This window comes from Bufo bufo, chromosome 2 (assembly GCF_905171765.1).
Source record: "Bufo bufo chromosome 2, aBufBuf1.1, whole genome shotgun sequence".
In the NCBI taxonomy this organism is placed as follows: domain Eukaryota; kingdom Metazoa; phylum Chordata; class Amphibia; order Anura; family Bufonidae; genus Bufo; species Bufo bufo.
In genome coordinates this window covers 297,542,925-297,556,960 of record NC_053390.1, presented here as the reverse complement: position 1 = coordinate 297,556,960, position 14,036 = coordinate 297,542,925, and the positions used below count along the sequence as shown (strand labels likewise).

General features: G+C 42.5%; 1 protein-coding gene across 1 annotated transcript; it reads left to right on the top strand.

Annotated features, from left to right (window-relative positions):
• The first annotated feature begins 7,570 nt into the window (after positions 1–7,570).
• Positions 7,571–9,384, top strand: LOC120990823 (general transcription factor II-I repeat domain-containing protein 2-like). Its single transcript, XM_040419725.1, is given in 2 exon segments — positions 7,571–8,264; positions 8,267–9,384. Coding segments are annotated over 2 exon segments (1,812 nt in total).
• Positions 9,385–14,036: the final 4,652 nt, after the last annotated feature.

The following is a 14,036-nucleotide window of genomic DNA, read 5'->3' as shown; positions in this document are numbered from 1 at the left end:
GTTTTAGCTAGACTAGAACCTTCTAGTGGGAGAGGTGGAGTGGAGAAGCTCAGCACAAACAGATACATTGTAACACTTTCCGTCTCTCATAGACTTTAATGATAGGCTTCAATTATACTCAATGGCAATGACACAGCAGTTTTTCCAGACAAAAACAAGTTTCAAGACATAACAACAGAGCTAAAACCAGACATTCAAAAGGTCAGTGTTTCTGGTTTTGGTGGTAAACAATGTCTGTCTTTTTTCCTCCAAAACATGCTCTTCTTTAAACTCTATGGCAGCTGTGCAAAATTACCAGCTTCTCATTCAAAGTCCTAACAGTCTCTCAGTATTCATTAACCCTTTGCACAGAGCCTTGCAAATACAGTGATAATATACAGGATATATATCACAACATATAATCTACTTAGGATAGTATAGATTCCATAAATAAACTACTGCACCCTAAATGAGGAGAACTGAAATGGGAACTGTCGGCTCTTCAGACATGTCATAAAAATTCTGGAGCATCTGTCCTTCAAACTCTGTGTTGTGCAATTTCTCTCCTCCTGGAAATATATGAATATAATGACAACTGAGTGTTAGTATTCCCTTTTATTAACAGGTTAGTTTTTAGTATATGTTTGATCAGTGGCAGAATACTGTAAGTAGACCATAGACCCAGGACTGTTCCCAAAACTTGCCCTCCTCCTTCTCCACTGCCGTGTTGTTACTATAATCAAAAGTATTTTCTGTGCTTTTCAGCTTCAGATTTTAACATCAATCCACAGCAGAATCCACAACAAATCTGCAGCTAGATCTGCATGAGTTACATGCAGATTTTCCTTGGATTTTATCCTATACATTGCAAAGCATGAAATGCAGAGCGCAAATTTGCTGCATAAATTGACATACTGTAGAGTTCAAATTTGCATCGTATTACAATAGAATTTTTATGTAAATGAGATTTGTTTAATCTCATCTACTTTGCTGTGAATGCTGTGAATTTTCTGCCTGCAGTTCCTGAGTGTACAGTGGTCCCTCAAGTTACAATATTGATTGGTTCCAGTATGACCATTGTATGTTAAAACCATTGTAAGTTGAGCAATTGGTTCCAAAGCCCCAAAATGTCATCCAACATAATAGAAAATTAAGATTTAAGAAAAATAAGCAGATAACTAAGACAGATAAACCAAGTCCTTACATACTGTATAACAGTCAGGAATAGCTGCTAACTAGCAACTAATACAGCTATTTTACCATAGAATTGGCCTTTATTGGTTGGATCTGAGTCTGAGGCATTGTATGTTGAGTCTGGTTTCAACTTACGATGGGTCAGAAAAGACCATTGTATGTTGAAAATATTGTATCCTGAGGCTATTGTAACTTGAGGGATCACTGTATATGCTCCATGTGGATGTATCCTTATAGTGCCCAGTAGAGATGAGCAAATCGAATCCCATGAAGTGGAATTCGATCCAAATTTCAGGATAAATTCGATTCGCTTAGAAGCCGAATTTCCTCGTGCTTCATAGTAACATAGTAACATAGTACATAAGGCCGAAAAAAGACATTTGTCCATCCAGTTCGGCCTGTCATCCTGCAAGTTGATCCAGAGGAAGGCAAAAAAAAAAACTGTGAGGTAGAAGCCAATTTTCCTCACTTTAGGGGAATAAAAAATTCCTTCCCGACTCCAATCAGGCAATCAGAATAACTCCCTGGATCAACGACCCCTCTCTAGTAGCTATAGCCTGTAATATTATTACGCTCCAGAAACACATCCAGGCCCCTCTTGAATTCCTTTATTGTACTCACCATCACCACCTCCTCAGGCAGAGAGTTACATAGTCTCACTGCTCTTACCATAAAGAATCCTCTTCTATGTTTGTGTACAAACCTTCTTTCCTCCAAACGCAGAGGATGTCCCCTCGTCACAGTCACAGTCCTGGGGATAAATAGATGATGGGATAGATCTCTGTACTGCCCCCTGATATATTTATACATAGTAATTAGATCTCCCCTCAGTCGTCTTTTTTCTAACGTGAATAACCCTAATTTTGATAATCTTTCAGGGTACTGTAGTTGCCCCATTCCAGTTATTACTTTAGTTGCCCTCCTCTGGACCCTCTCCAGCTCTGCTATGTCTGCCTTGTTCACTGGAGCCCAGAACTGTACACAGTACTCCATGTGTGGTCTGACTAATGATTTGTAAAGTAGTAGGAATATGTTCTCATCACGGGCATCTATGCCCCTTTTGATGCAACCCATTATCTTATTGGCCTTGGCAGCAGCTGCCTGACATTGTTTTTTGCAGCTTAGTTTGCTGTTTATTAAAATTCCTAGATCCTTTTCCATGTCAGTGTTACTGAGTGTTTTACCATTTAGTATGTACGGGTGACTTGCATTATTCCTTCCCATGTGCATAACTTTACATTTGTCAGTGTTAAACCTCATCTGCCACTTATCTGCCCAAGCCTCCAATCTATCCAGATCCCTCTGTAGTAGTATACTGTCCTCTTCAGTGTTAATTACTTTACACAGTTTAGTGTCATCTGCGAAAATTGATATTTTACTATGCAAGCCTTCTACAAGATCATTAATAAATATATTGAAGAGAATAGGGCCCAATACTGACCCCTGCGGTTCCCCACTAGTGACAGTGCCCCAATCTGAGTATGTACCGTTAATAACCACCCTCTGTTTTCTATCATTGAGCCAGTTACTTACCCACTTACAGACGTTTTCTCCCAGTCCGAGCATTCTCATTTTATATACTAACCTTTTATGTGGTACAGTGTCAAATGCTTTGGAGAAGTCCAGATACACGACATCCATTGATTCGCCGCTGTCAAGTCTAGAACTTACCTCCTCATAGAAACTGATTAAATTAGTTTGACATGACCGATCCCTCACGAAGCCATGCTGATATGGCGTTATTTGCTTATTTCCGTTAAGATGCTCTAACATAGCATCTCTCAGAAAACCTTCAAACAGTTTACCCACAACAGATGTTAAACTTACCGGCCTATAGTTTCCAGGCTCTGTTTTTGGACCCTTTTTGAATATTGGCACCACATTTGCCATGCGCCAATCCTGTGGGACATTCCCTGTCAGTATAGAGTCCGCAAATATCTGAAATAAGGGTCTGGCTATGACATTACTTAATTCCCTTAGGATACGGGGGTGTATGCCATCCGGTCCTGGCGATTTGTCTATTTTAATCTTTTTAAGTCGCTGTTGTACTTCTTCCTAGGTCAGACAGGACACTTTTAATGGCGAATTTATTTCAACATTCAGCATTTCATCTGACAGTTTATATACCTCAGTGAATACACTGGAGAAAAAAATATTTAACAGCTTTGCTTTCTCCTCGTCGCTCTCTGCGAATCCCCCCTCATTACTCTTTAAAGGGCCGACACCTTCAGATTTATACTTTTTAACATTTATATAATTGAAGAACATTTTAGGGTTAGTTTTACTCTCTTTGGCAATTAATCTCTCGGTCTCTAGTTTGGCTGCTTTTATTTGTTTTTTACATGTTCTGTTTTTTTCCTCATAGTTTTTCAGTGCTTCCGTGCTACCCTCCTGTTTTAGTGTTTTATATGATTTATTTTTGTCATTTATTGCTTTCTTTACAGTTCTGTTTATCCACATTGGTTTCTTTTTGTTCCTTAACCTTTTATTCCCATACGGTATGTACCTCTCACAATGAGATTTTAGGATGTTTTTAAAGATATCCCATTTTGTGGCTGTATTTTTATTTGTGAGGACTTTGTCCCAGTTAGTTAGGCCTATGGCCTCTCTTAGTTGGCTAAATTTAGCTTTTTTGAAGTTTGGTATTTTTGTTCCTCCCTGTAGAAACGCTCTTTTGAATGATAATTGGAAGGTTATTACTTTATGGTCACTATTTCCCAGGTGTCCCCCAACCTGCACGTCTGTTGTTCTGTCAGGTCTATTGGTTAATATTAAATCCAGTATGGCCGTCCCTCTAGTCGGGTCCTTAACCAGTTGGGAGAGATAATTGTCTTTGGTTATTGCCAAGAATCTGTTTCCTTTATGAGATATACAAGTTTCAGTTTCCCAGTCTATATCTGGGTAGTTGAAGTCCCCCATAATAACCACCTCATTCATGTCAGCGAATTGATTTAACCTGAAATAGTATAAAAAACAAAAAAAATCTAACTTACCTCCTCCATTTGCTCGCGACGGGCCGCCAGCCTCCATCTTGCTTGAAGATCTTGGCCGGATGACGTAATCTCGCGCCGCACGGGATTTCGGCCGAGATATTCAAGCAAGATGCCGGCGGCCACCCATTCACGATCAAATGGAGGCGGTAAGTTTGATTACATTTTTGTTTTATTCTTAATTTTACACTTAGATGCCGCGATCATGTATAAACGCGGCATCTGAGGGGTACAATGACGGGGCGGCGCCATCGCAGCTCCCTGTCATTGCACCCGCTACTTACAAAAATAAATGCGCTTCATGGCAAAGTAATTCATCACAAAGCAAATTTTTTGTAAAATTCGCCAAAGCAGCCGAATCGAATTTTCAATAAATTAAATTCGCTCATCTCTAGTGCCCAGGCCAAACCCCCTTTAAAAAATACAGAAGCAAGAACAGACTCCCAACCTGGCCCTAAATAAATACAGACCCTCAAACCAGACCACCTAAATACAGGCTCAGGGCAGACACCCTAAATACTGACTCAGTACAAAGTCCTTAAATAAATTCAGACCCCCAGGGCAGGCTCTCTAAATGAATTCCAGCTCCAGACCCCCTAATAACCGACATCAGATCCCATGCACTTAACTAGCGGCTCCTCTTCTGCTTTAAAAAGGTTTGAAGTCTTTTAAATAAGGAACATTCTATGGCTTTAAAATAGCCAGAGGTTTGTTCAAGTCTCTCCCATGCTGCAGCAAGACCTCCCTATAAAAGGTCCACATGAAGTGGTTCATCGGGATTTACATATTGGTGACCTATCCTCAGGATAGGTAATAAATATTAGATTGGCAGAGGACCCGGGAGTTGGATCAGCTGTACAAAGAGGCCACTACACATCTTGAGAGTTTAGGTCTCTTCCTAGGCCATGTATGTAATGCAAGGCACCAACGAAACAGACCAGTGAGCATGAAGTCAAAGGGCTTTATTAACAAAATAAACAAAGTCCAGGTAAACTTCACTGGGCAAATATCAGGCAAACAAAAAACGAAGGAAAGCCAGGATTAGTCCCGATCCGTGCATAAGTCTCTGTGCAACTTGCCAGGTAAACGGATGCATCACGGAAAGTCCCGAGTCCTGGGTCCCACTGGAACGGACGGAGTCCCAGCAAACTTCAGTAAGTAGCTAGCAGTACTGACCTGCACCTGGATAAGGAAGGATAACAGTGGGCACTGACCGACCTGGGAGGCCACCTTTTATGTGCCTGCTAACAAATCCCAGGGCTCCAAGTGTCCACTCCCCATAGGTCATGATCCTGCCCTACACCTATGTACAAGGCTTTGGTCAGTCATTAGTCAATTAGACAAATGACGACCCCCTAATCTGCTTTGAACTTGCGGCCAGGTGCTATTCCCTTCGCTGGTCGGCGAAGAGCATAAGAAGCGCCTACTTGCGAACCCGTTTTTGAATGTAAATGTGGATGCACGACAGGCTCTGCGAAAGTGCGCGAGCGCGTCGACATGGACACTGGAATGGAATCCGCAATAGGCACCGGAGACAAGGTCGGCCACAGCGTACTGCCACTAGCCCGGCCAAGCTGTCCCCAAAAGCCATGCGGTCTTCCCCTCCGGCGCACATGCGAACGCATCCCTGCGTCAGTTCGCAAAGAGGTCGGAGCTGGTGTATCAATGGAGACACGCGTAACCTGTCCCGCAGCTCCACGAGGACCCTCTTTGGTCACACCGGAGTGCGAGACAGGTGAGGATCTTACAATGTGACATCAAGTTCATCAGTCACAGCTCAGTCCCATTCAAGTGAAAAAACAGGCAGCAAATATATACTTTTTCAATGGATACATTTGATGGATCTTATAATAAAACATATATAGTTGAGGTACAGGTACATCCCCTTTTGTAGTATATTTTGTTAAGTATATATCTGATAAAGAGCAGAAACATGGTGTTAATCCAGCCTAAATGAATCTCATCTAGACATTGCCCATACATTATTAATGGCTGCAGAATGATGAATGCTAGCCCAAAGACTTGAACCAGTAACACTTGCAGTCTTGCAGTCCAGGAATAAGTTTTAGCAGGCAGCTGATAATTTTAATAATATTTTTGGTGTACACATTTTTCTCTTTTTTTCTTAAAATCCTTATTAAACGCTAAGTTTTAACTACAGCTATGTGAGGATCCCTAGTGGGATTTATTTGGTCGATTTAGACCATAGTGCTTTTCAGGATTTATTATCCCTAGGATCAAATTTTAGGGACATACTATTTGTGTCTGTGCACTTGGAGTCAATGCAGCAGTTAGGGCTCTTTCACACCTGCGTTCTTTTCTTCCTGCATAGAGTTCCGTCGTCGGGGCTCTATGCCGGAAGAATCCTGATCAGGATTATCCTAATGCATTCTGAATGGAGTGAAATCCGTTCAGGATGCATCAGGATGTCTTCAGTTCCGGAACGGAACGTTTTTTGGCCGGAGAAAATACCGCAGCATGCTGCGCTTTTTGCTCCGGCCAAAAATCCGGAACACTTGCCGCAAAAGGCATTGATTCGGATCCAGCCTTAAGCTAAACGTCGTTTCGGCGCATTGCCGGAGCCGACATTTAGCTTTTTCTGAATGGTTACCATGGCTGCCGGAATGCTAAGGTCCTGGCAGCCATGGTAAAGTGTAGCGGGGAGCGGGGGAGCAGCATACTTACCGTCCGTGCGGCTCCCGGGGCGCTCCAGAGTGACGTCAGGGCGCCCCAAGCGCATGGATCATGTGATCGCATTGGACACGTCATCCATGCGCATGGGGCGCTCTGACGTCATTCTGGAGCGCCCCGGGAGCCGCACGGACTGTAAGTATACCGCTCCCCCGCTCCTACTATGGCAACCAGGACTTTAATAGCGTCCTGGGTGCCATAGTAACACTGAAAGCATTTTGAAGACGCTTCAAATGCTTTCAGTACACTTGCGTTTTTCCGGATCCGGAGTGTAATTCCGGCAAGTGGAGTACACGTCGGATTCAGACAACGCAAGTGTGAAAGAGCCCTTAGAAAGGTTATATTGATAACCCTGTAGCCAAAAGGGGCAAAAAAGGTAGGTATACAAACAATGTCCTTTTCAGTGGTATTTTATTGATAAAATATTTACTGTGAAGACTCCCTTTAATGCATAGGTGTCAAACTCTGGCCTGCGGGCCAAATTTGGCCCGCAGTGTAATTATATTTCGCCCGCGAGGCTATACCAAATGACTACTAGAGCTAGCCCGCCGGTATTATACAGCGCATTCATTCATCGCTAATACTACAAATACCATAATGCCTTGCTGATGTTTTGGCGCGTCAATAAGGACAGGTCCCAGAAACGCCCTCTCCTGTGTGACAGAAGTCATAGCGATCTCAAGCTACAACTGTCACTGTGGAACCCCTTCACAAAAATGGCAAAAAGAAAGGCAGACAACAGGAACTTTCTGGACAGGTGGGAGACAGAATATCTGTTTACATATGTAAAAGACAGACCTGTTTGTCTGATTTGTGGAGTCAACGTGGCTATAACTAAGGAGTACAACATTCGACGACACTATGAAACAAAACACCATGACAAGTACAAGGACCTGGACATGACTCAAAAGAGCCAGAAAGTGGAGGAGATGAAAAGAAGTTTGGTTTCACAACAGAATATGTTCAAAAAAGCCACATCACAAAGTGAGGCTGCTGTAAAAGCTAGTTATATTGTAGCAGTAGAGATCGCAAAATCAGCCCGGCCCTTTAATGAGGGAGAGTTTGTGAAAAAGTGCATGTTGAAAGTTTGTGACATTGTGTGCCCAGAGAAAAAGCAAGCCTTTTCAAACGTGAGCCTGAGCAGAAACACAGTAGCTGATCGCACATGTGATCTTGCCACCAATCTGTATGACCAGCTTTTGGAAAAGGGAAAAGATTTCGTTGCATTCTCCCTTGCTGTGGATGAGAGCAGCGACGCATCTGATACTGCTCAGCTGTCAGTCTTCATCCGTGGAGTGGACTCAAATATGTGTGTTACGGAGGAGCTATTGGGATTCAAATCAATGCATGGCACAACCACAGGAAAGGAAATCTTTGAGGAGGTTTCCAAATGCGTAACTGAAATAAAGTTGTCGTGAGATTAACGACAGATGGTGCGCCAGCGATGTGCGGTAAAACAAGTGGACTGGTGGGCAGGGTCCGGGAGAAGATGCAGGAAGAGAACTGTGCAGGTGAACTAACTGTTTATCACTGCATCATACATCAGGAATCACTGTGTGGCAAAGCCCTAAAGATGGAACATGTTATGACCACAGTAACACAAGTAGTTAACTTTATAAGAGCCAAAGGTCTGAATCACCGCCAGTTTAAGTCTTTTCTGGAGGAGTGTGGTTCGGCGTATTCAGACGTGCCGTATCACACAGAGGTGAGATGGTTAAGCCGAGGAAAAGTACTGAATAGATGTTTTGAGCTGCATGAGGAAATATGTCAGTTTCTGGAAAGCAAAGGGAAGGAGCTTCGGGAGAAAAAGTTTCTGTGTGAGCTGGCCTTTCTGTGTGACATCTCGAGCCATCTCGATGCACTGAACCTGCAGCTTCAGGGGCGCGGGCGCATCATCACAGACATGTACGCTGCAGTGAGGGCTTTTAAAACTAAACTGTGCCTGTGGGAGAATCAGATGCTGCAAGGAAACCTTGGCCATTTTCCCTGCTGCCAAACCATGAAAACGCAGTTCTTTACCAACTTGTTCCCATGCGCACAGTTTGCTGAAAAACTCAGTGTACTCGGCGCTGAGTTTAGCCGGCGATTTGCCGACTTTGATGTCCAGAAATGTAGGTTTGAACTGCTCAGTAATCCCTTCGCAGTTAATGTGGAAAACGCACCAACCAACCTCCAAATGGAGCTAATTGAACTCCAGTGTAATGACACGCTGAAGTCAAAGTATGATGCTGTGGGCGCCGCACAGTTTCCACAGTTCATCCCTGACACAATGCCTCAGCTCCGCACCCAAGCTGCTCAGATGCTCTCCATGTTCGGCAGCACTTATCTATGTAAGCAACTTTTCTCCTCGATGAAGATGACCAAAACATCTCACAGGAGACGTCTGACTGATGAACACCTTCGCTCGATACTGAGGATTTCCTCAGCTCAAAGCCTGAGCCCAGACATTGATGAACTATCATCCAAGAAGAGGTATCTGGCTTGGGCACATCAGATTAGATCAGTGTGCAGCAAACTGAGCAATAATTAATGTTTTCTTTATGCACTTTTTCTTGCTACTCCAAGACATGGGCTTGAATGGTTGATTGATTTTATTATTGTTATTTTATTTTAAAAATTATTATTATTATTTAAATCTTATTTAATAAATGAATATGCTTGTTCCATATTCAATGTTAAAGCAAATCTTGTTTGGGTCCATGTTAAAAGGTTCATTTGTTCAATGCTGGCCCGCGACTTTGTTCAAGTTTTACATTTTGGCCCACTGTGTATTTGAGTTTGACACCCCTGCTTTAATGCATACAATATGGCTTGGACAGCTACAGTATCTCTCCAAATCACCCCCTCTAAACACATGCCAACATTAATCTAATGTGTATGGCTAGCTTAAGACCTAACCTTTGACTTCAAGTCACCAATCCCAGTTGTGCCTTCTAGCTAATCTCCACTTGCTAATTAGTAATGCTTATGCTTACCCTAGGCAACCGATCACTTGCGGCCTGTTTTTGAACTCGGGCTGTTCTTCAACCTGTTGATCTTACATATCTTATAGGATTGTCAGTTAATGCTGTCCTCCTCTACTGGATAGCACTGACATAATGTATACTACGCTAGTTAGCGATCACTTTGCAGTGTAATAATGCTCGTTCATCGGGCAATCCAGATCTTTCAGCATGCTGAAAGTTCAGGATTTGCCGGCGGCAGATTGTGCTGTCTAATAAGTGTTCTGCCACCGGCAAACCACTGTACAGCATGGGGACGAGCGATGGCATAGCAATCACTCCTCCCCATGCTGTGGAGGAGATCGCTGTATGTAATAGCTGTGGTCTCCTCAGCAAGCGATCAGGCGATTGCCAGCAGGGAATGCTTCCCTCCCGATAACCGTCTGCCTGGTCGGGGTATCTAATACACCCTTTATAATAAAGCAGCATCATTTAGTTTCTGATATGAAGCTCATATGTGCAGGCAGAGCATTCCTGCCTTCCGTATTTGTTTACATGTGATAAGGACTGCACGATATCTTCACAGCATTTCCATAAATCTATTACTCATCCTATCTAGCTGGACTTTGTGACTATTTTAATGTTACTGTGCAAAGGTTAATGTTGATAAACTGCCATATCATGCCTACTGTACTTTTGTAAGCCATAATTCAAGTGCATTCCAAAGACACTGAGAGAAAATTTTGGTGATCTTCCACCCATCGTACCTGGAGGCACTGGCTCTGAGATTTACTTCTTTCTCATCTCTGGTTGTGGACTTCTTCTTTTAAATGGATGTGCTGAAAAATAGTTTCTTTCTATTTTAGCATTTAATGAGTGCTCTCCATGGATTATATATTTGGCGCTTAACCTATTTGTACATATCAAATGTACCAATTGTACTTTGCACTTTCTTGTTGCCTGGAAAAGTTTATGAGATCAAAGGTTATAAGGTAATAAGCTTGAAGGCCATACATCAATCCGTGTAATTTATGCTTCGACATAACCTCTAGGAAAGTATAATTACTAAGGCTTACTAATAGCTTATTTTTATAGATAAGGTTTTGAATATAAAGTGATGACTATAATGCAAGCAGAAGCTTCACCGCATAATAAAAAGTAAAAGAAGCTGGTTACAGTAAGTGCAAAAGTAAATCAGGAATATAAAAAAAAAAGGGTTACTCTGTTCTTTTTGCATAAATATACACTCCCTGTCCAAAAAAAAGTTGCCACCTGGATTTAAAGAGGACCTTTCACCTATTCTTACCCTATGAACTAAGTATACAGCCATGTGGAGCGGCGCCCGGGGATCTCACTGCACTTACTATTATCCCCGGGCGCCGCTCCGTTCTGCCGCTATGCCCTCCGGTATCTCCGTTCCCTAAGTTATAGTATGCGGAGATACCAGTCCCTAAGTTATGGTAGGCGGAGTCTGCCCTAGCGCTGGCCAATCGCAGCGCAGAGCTCACAGCCTGTGAGGTTATTTTCTCCCAGGCTGTGAGCTCTGCAATGCGATTGGCCAGCGCTAGGGCAGACTCCGCCTACTATAACTTAGGGAACGGAGATACCGGAGGGCATAGCAGGAGAACGGAGCGGCGCCTGGGGATAATAGTAAGTGCAGTGAGATCCCCGGGCGCCGCTCCACATGGCTGTATACTTAGTTCATAGAGTAAGAATAGGTGAAAGGTCCTCTTTAACTAAGCAAATAGTTATGAGCCTCCTATTGGATAATTACTGCATGGGCGATTATCTTGCAGCTGGCAATAAGTTATTTAACCCCAACTGGTGCAATGAGTTGCTTCTCATTTCTTAAACAACCATGTCGAAAGACACATCTCATGGTCGTGGAAAAGATGTTAGTCTGTTTGAGAAGGGTCAAATCATTGGCATGCATCAAGCAGAGAAAACATCTAAGAAGATTGCAGAAATGACTAAAATTTGGTTAAGAACTGTCCAACGCATTATTAAAAACTGGAAGGATAGTGGGGACCCATCATATTCGAGGAAGAAATGTGGCAGGAAAGAAATCCTGAATGATCGTGATCGGCGATCACTTAAACGTTTGGTGAAATCAAATCAAAGGAAAACAACAGTAGAACTCAGGGCTATGTTTAATAGTGAAAGTAAGAGCATTTCCACACGCACAATGCGAAGGGAACTCAAGGGATTGGGACTGAACAGCTGTGTATCCATAAGAAAACCACTAATCAGTGAGGCAAACCAAAAAAAAAGGCTTCAATTTGCTAGGGAGCATAAAGATTGGACTCTGGAGCAATGGAAGAAGGTCATGTGGTCTGATGAGTCCAGATTTACCCGGTTCCAGAGTGATGGGCGCATCAGGGTAAGAAGAGAGGCTGATGAAGTGATGTACCCATCATGCCTAGTGCCTACTGTACAAGCCTGTGGGGGCAGGGCTATGATCTGGGGTTGCTGCAGTTGCTCAGGTCTAGGTTCAGCAACAGTATGTGCTCCAAGAATGAGGTCAGCTGACTACCTGAACATACTGAATGACCAGGTTATTCCATCAATGGATTTGTTCTTCCCTGATGGCACGGACATATTCCAAGATGACAATGACAGGATTCATCAGGCTCAAATTGTGAAAGAGTGGTTCAGGGAGCATGAGACACATGGATTGGCCATCACCTTAACCCCATTGAGAATCTTATTTTTTTTTTGTGGTGACTTTTTTTTTGGACAGGCAATGTATCTATATATTGTAAGCTTCCAAAGGCTGAGGTTATTGAGGGCAAGTATGTGTCACTGAGGTTGCTGCTCTCAGTGATGTAATCCCGGATGTAAATGGCAAAAAGTGATGTTAAATCGCTGAGTTCGTGGTAGCTGGAATTTGGGTCCTGGATTTAGGAGTGAGAGTTTGGGTGGGAAGGTCACTCCCATACTCCATCTCGGGTGTTACCACCTCACACAGCTAGAAGCTAATGTAAAAGACACACTGCCAGTATGTGTGTGTGTTAGTCTGGGGAGGACTTAGGAGCGTTCCTCTCCACAGTGTTCCAAAGAAGTAAAGAGACAAGACTCTGCACAAAAGTGACTTCTATATTTCTGCCTGTTTAAAAATGAACTGTTTATATGACACATGAGAGCTGAAGATAAGTACTTTATGTGACTGAACTTTGATGGGCTGAAGCCAAGCCATCCTGTTGGAACAATTTTTGTTGTTTTTTGCAACAAAACTCTTATGTTGCATCCAATCCTGCCGACTGCCTACCATTTGTAAAGCTAACTACATACCACAATATGTATACTGTGTATATATATATATATATATATATATATATATATATCTCTCATATAACAAAAGAGAGTACACCAGCACCTCCAAAATATGTATAAAAAAGAGGGGCACAGGTGCATGCTACTTTGGCTGCAACACAATGTGTAGAACTACAAGTAACAGCACACTGCTTAATACACAAAGACACAGGTGAAAGGTGAATACATGAAAGTGTGAACTGCAATACTGCTATACTTACTATATGAAAAGTAGGAGCTCTTTGCGCATATTTTTTATCAAGAATATGTTGGGCCCATCCACCAGTGATAAGGTGACTTCTAACAAACGGGACCTATTCTAAGGCCTCTTTCACACGAACGATACGGATTGTGCGAGGATGCGTTCAGTGAAACCTGCACTATTTTGCAAGCACGTTCAGTCAGTTTTGTCTGCAATTGCTTTCAGTGTTACCGTTTTTTCCACGCGGGTGCAATCAGTTTTGATGCGTTTTTCATGCGCGTGAAAAAAAAACTGAACATCTGCAAACATCATCCGGATGTAATGTGTTTTTTACTGAAGCCCTATTCACTTCTATGGCGGCCAGGGCTGCATGAAAAACACACAATATAGAACATGCTGCGATTGTCACGCAATGTACAAACCAGATTCCAAAAAAGTTGGGACACTAAACAAATTGTGAATAAAAACGGAATGCAATGATGTGGAGATGGCAAATGTCAATATTTTATTTGTAATAGAACGTAGATGACAATAGAACGTTTAATTCGAGTAAATGTATCATTTTAAAGGAAAAATATGTTGATTCCAATTTTCACGGTGTCAACAAATCCCAAAAAAGTTGGGACAAGTAGCAATAAGAGGCTGTAAAAAGTAAATTTGAGCATAACGAAGAGCTGGAAGACCAATTAACACTAATTAGGTCAATTGGCAACATGATTGGGTATA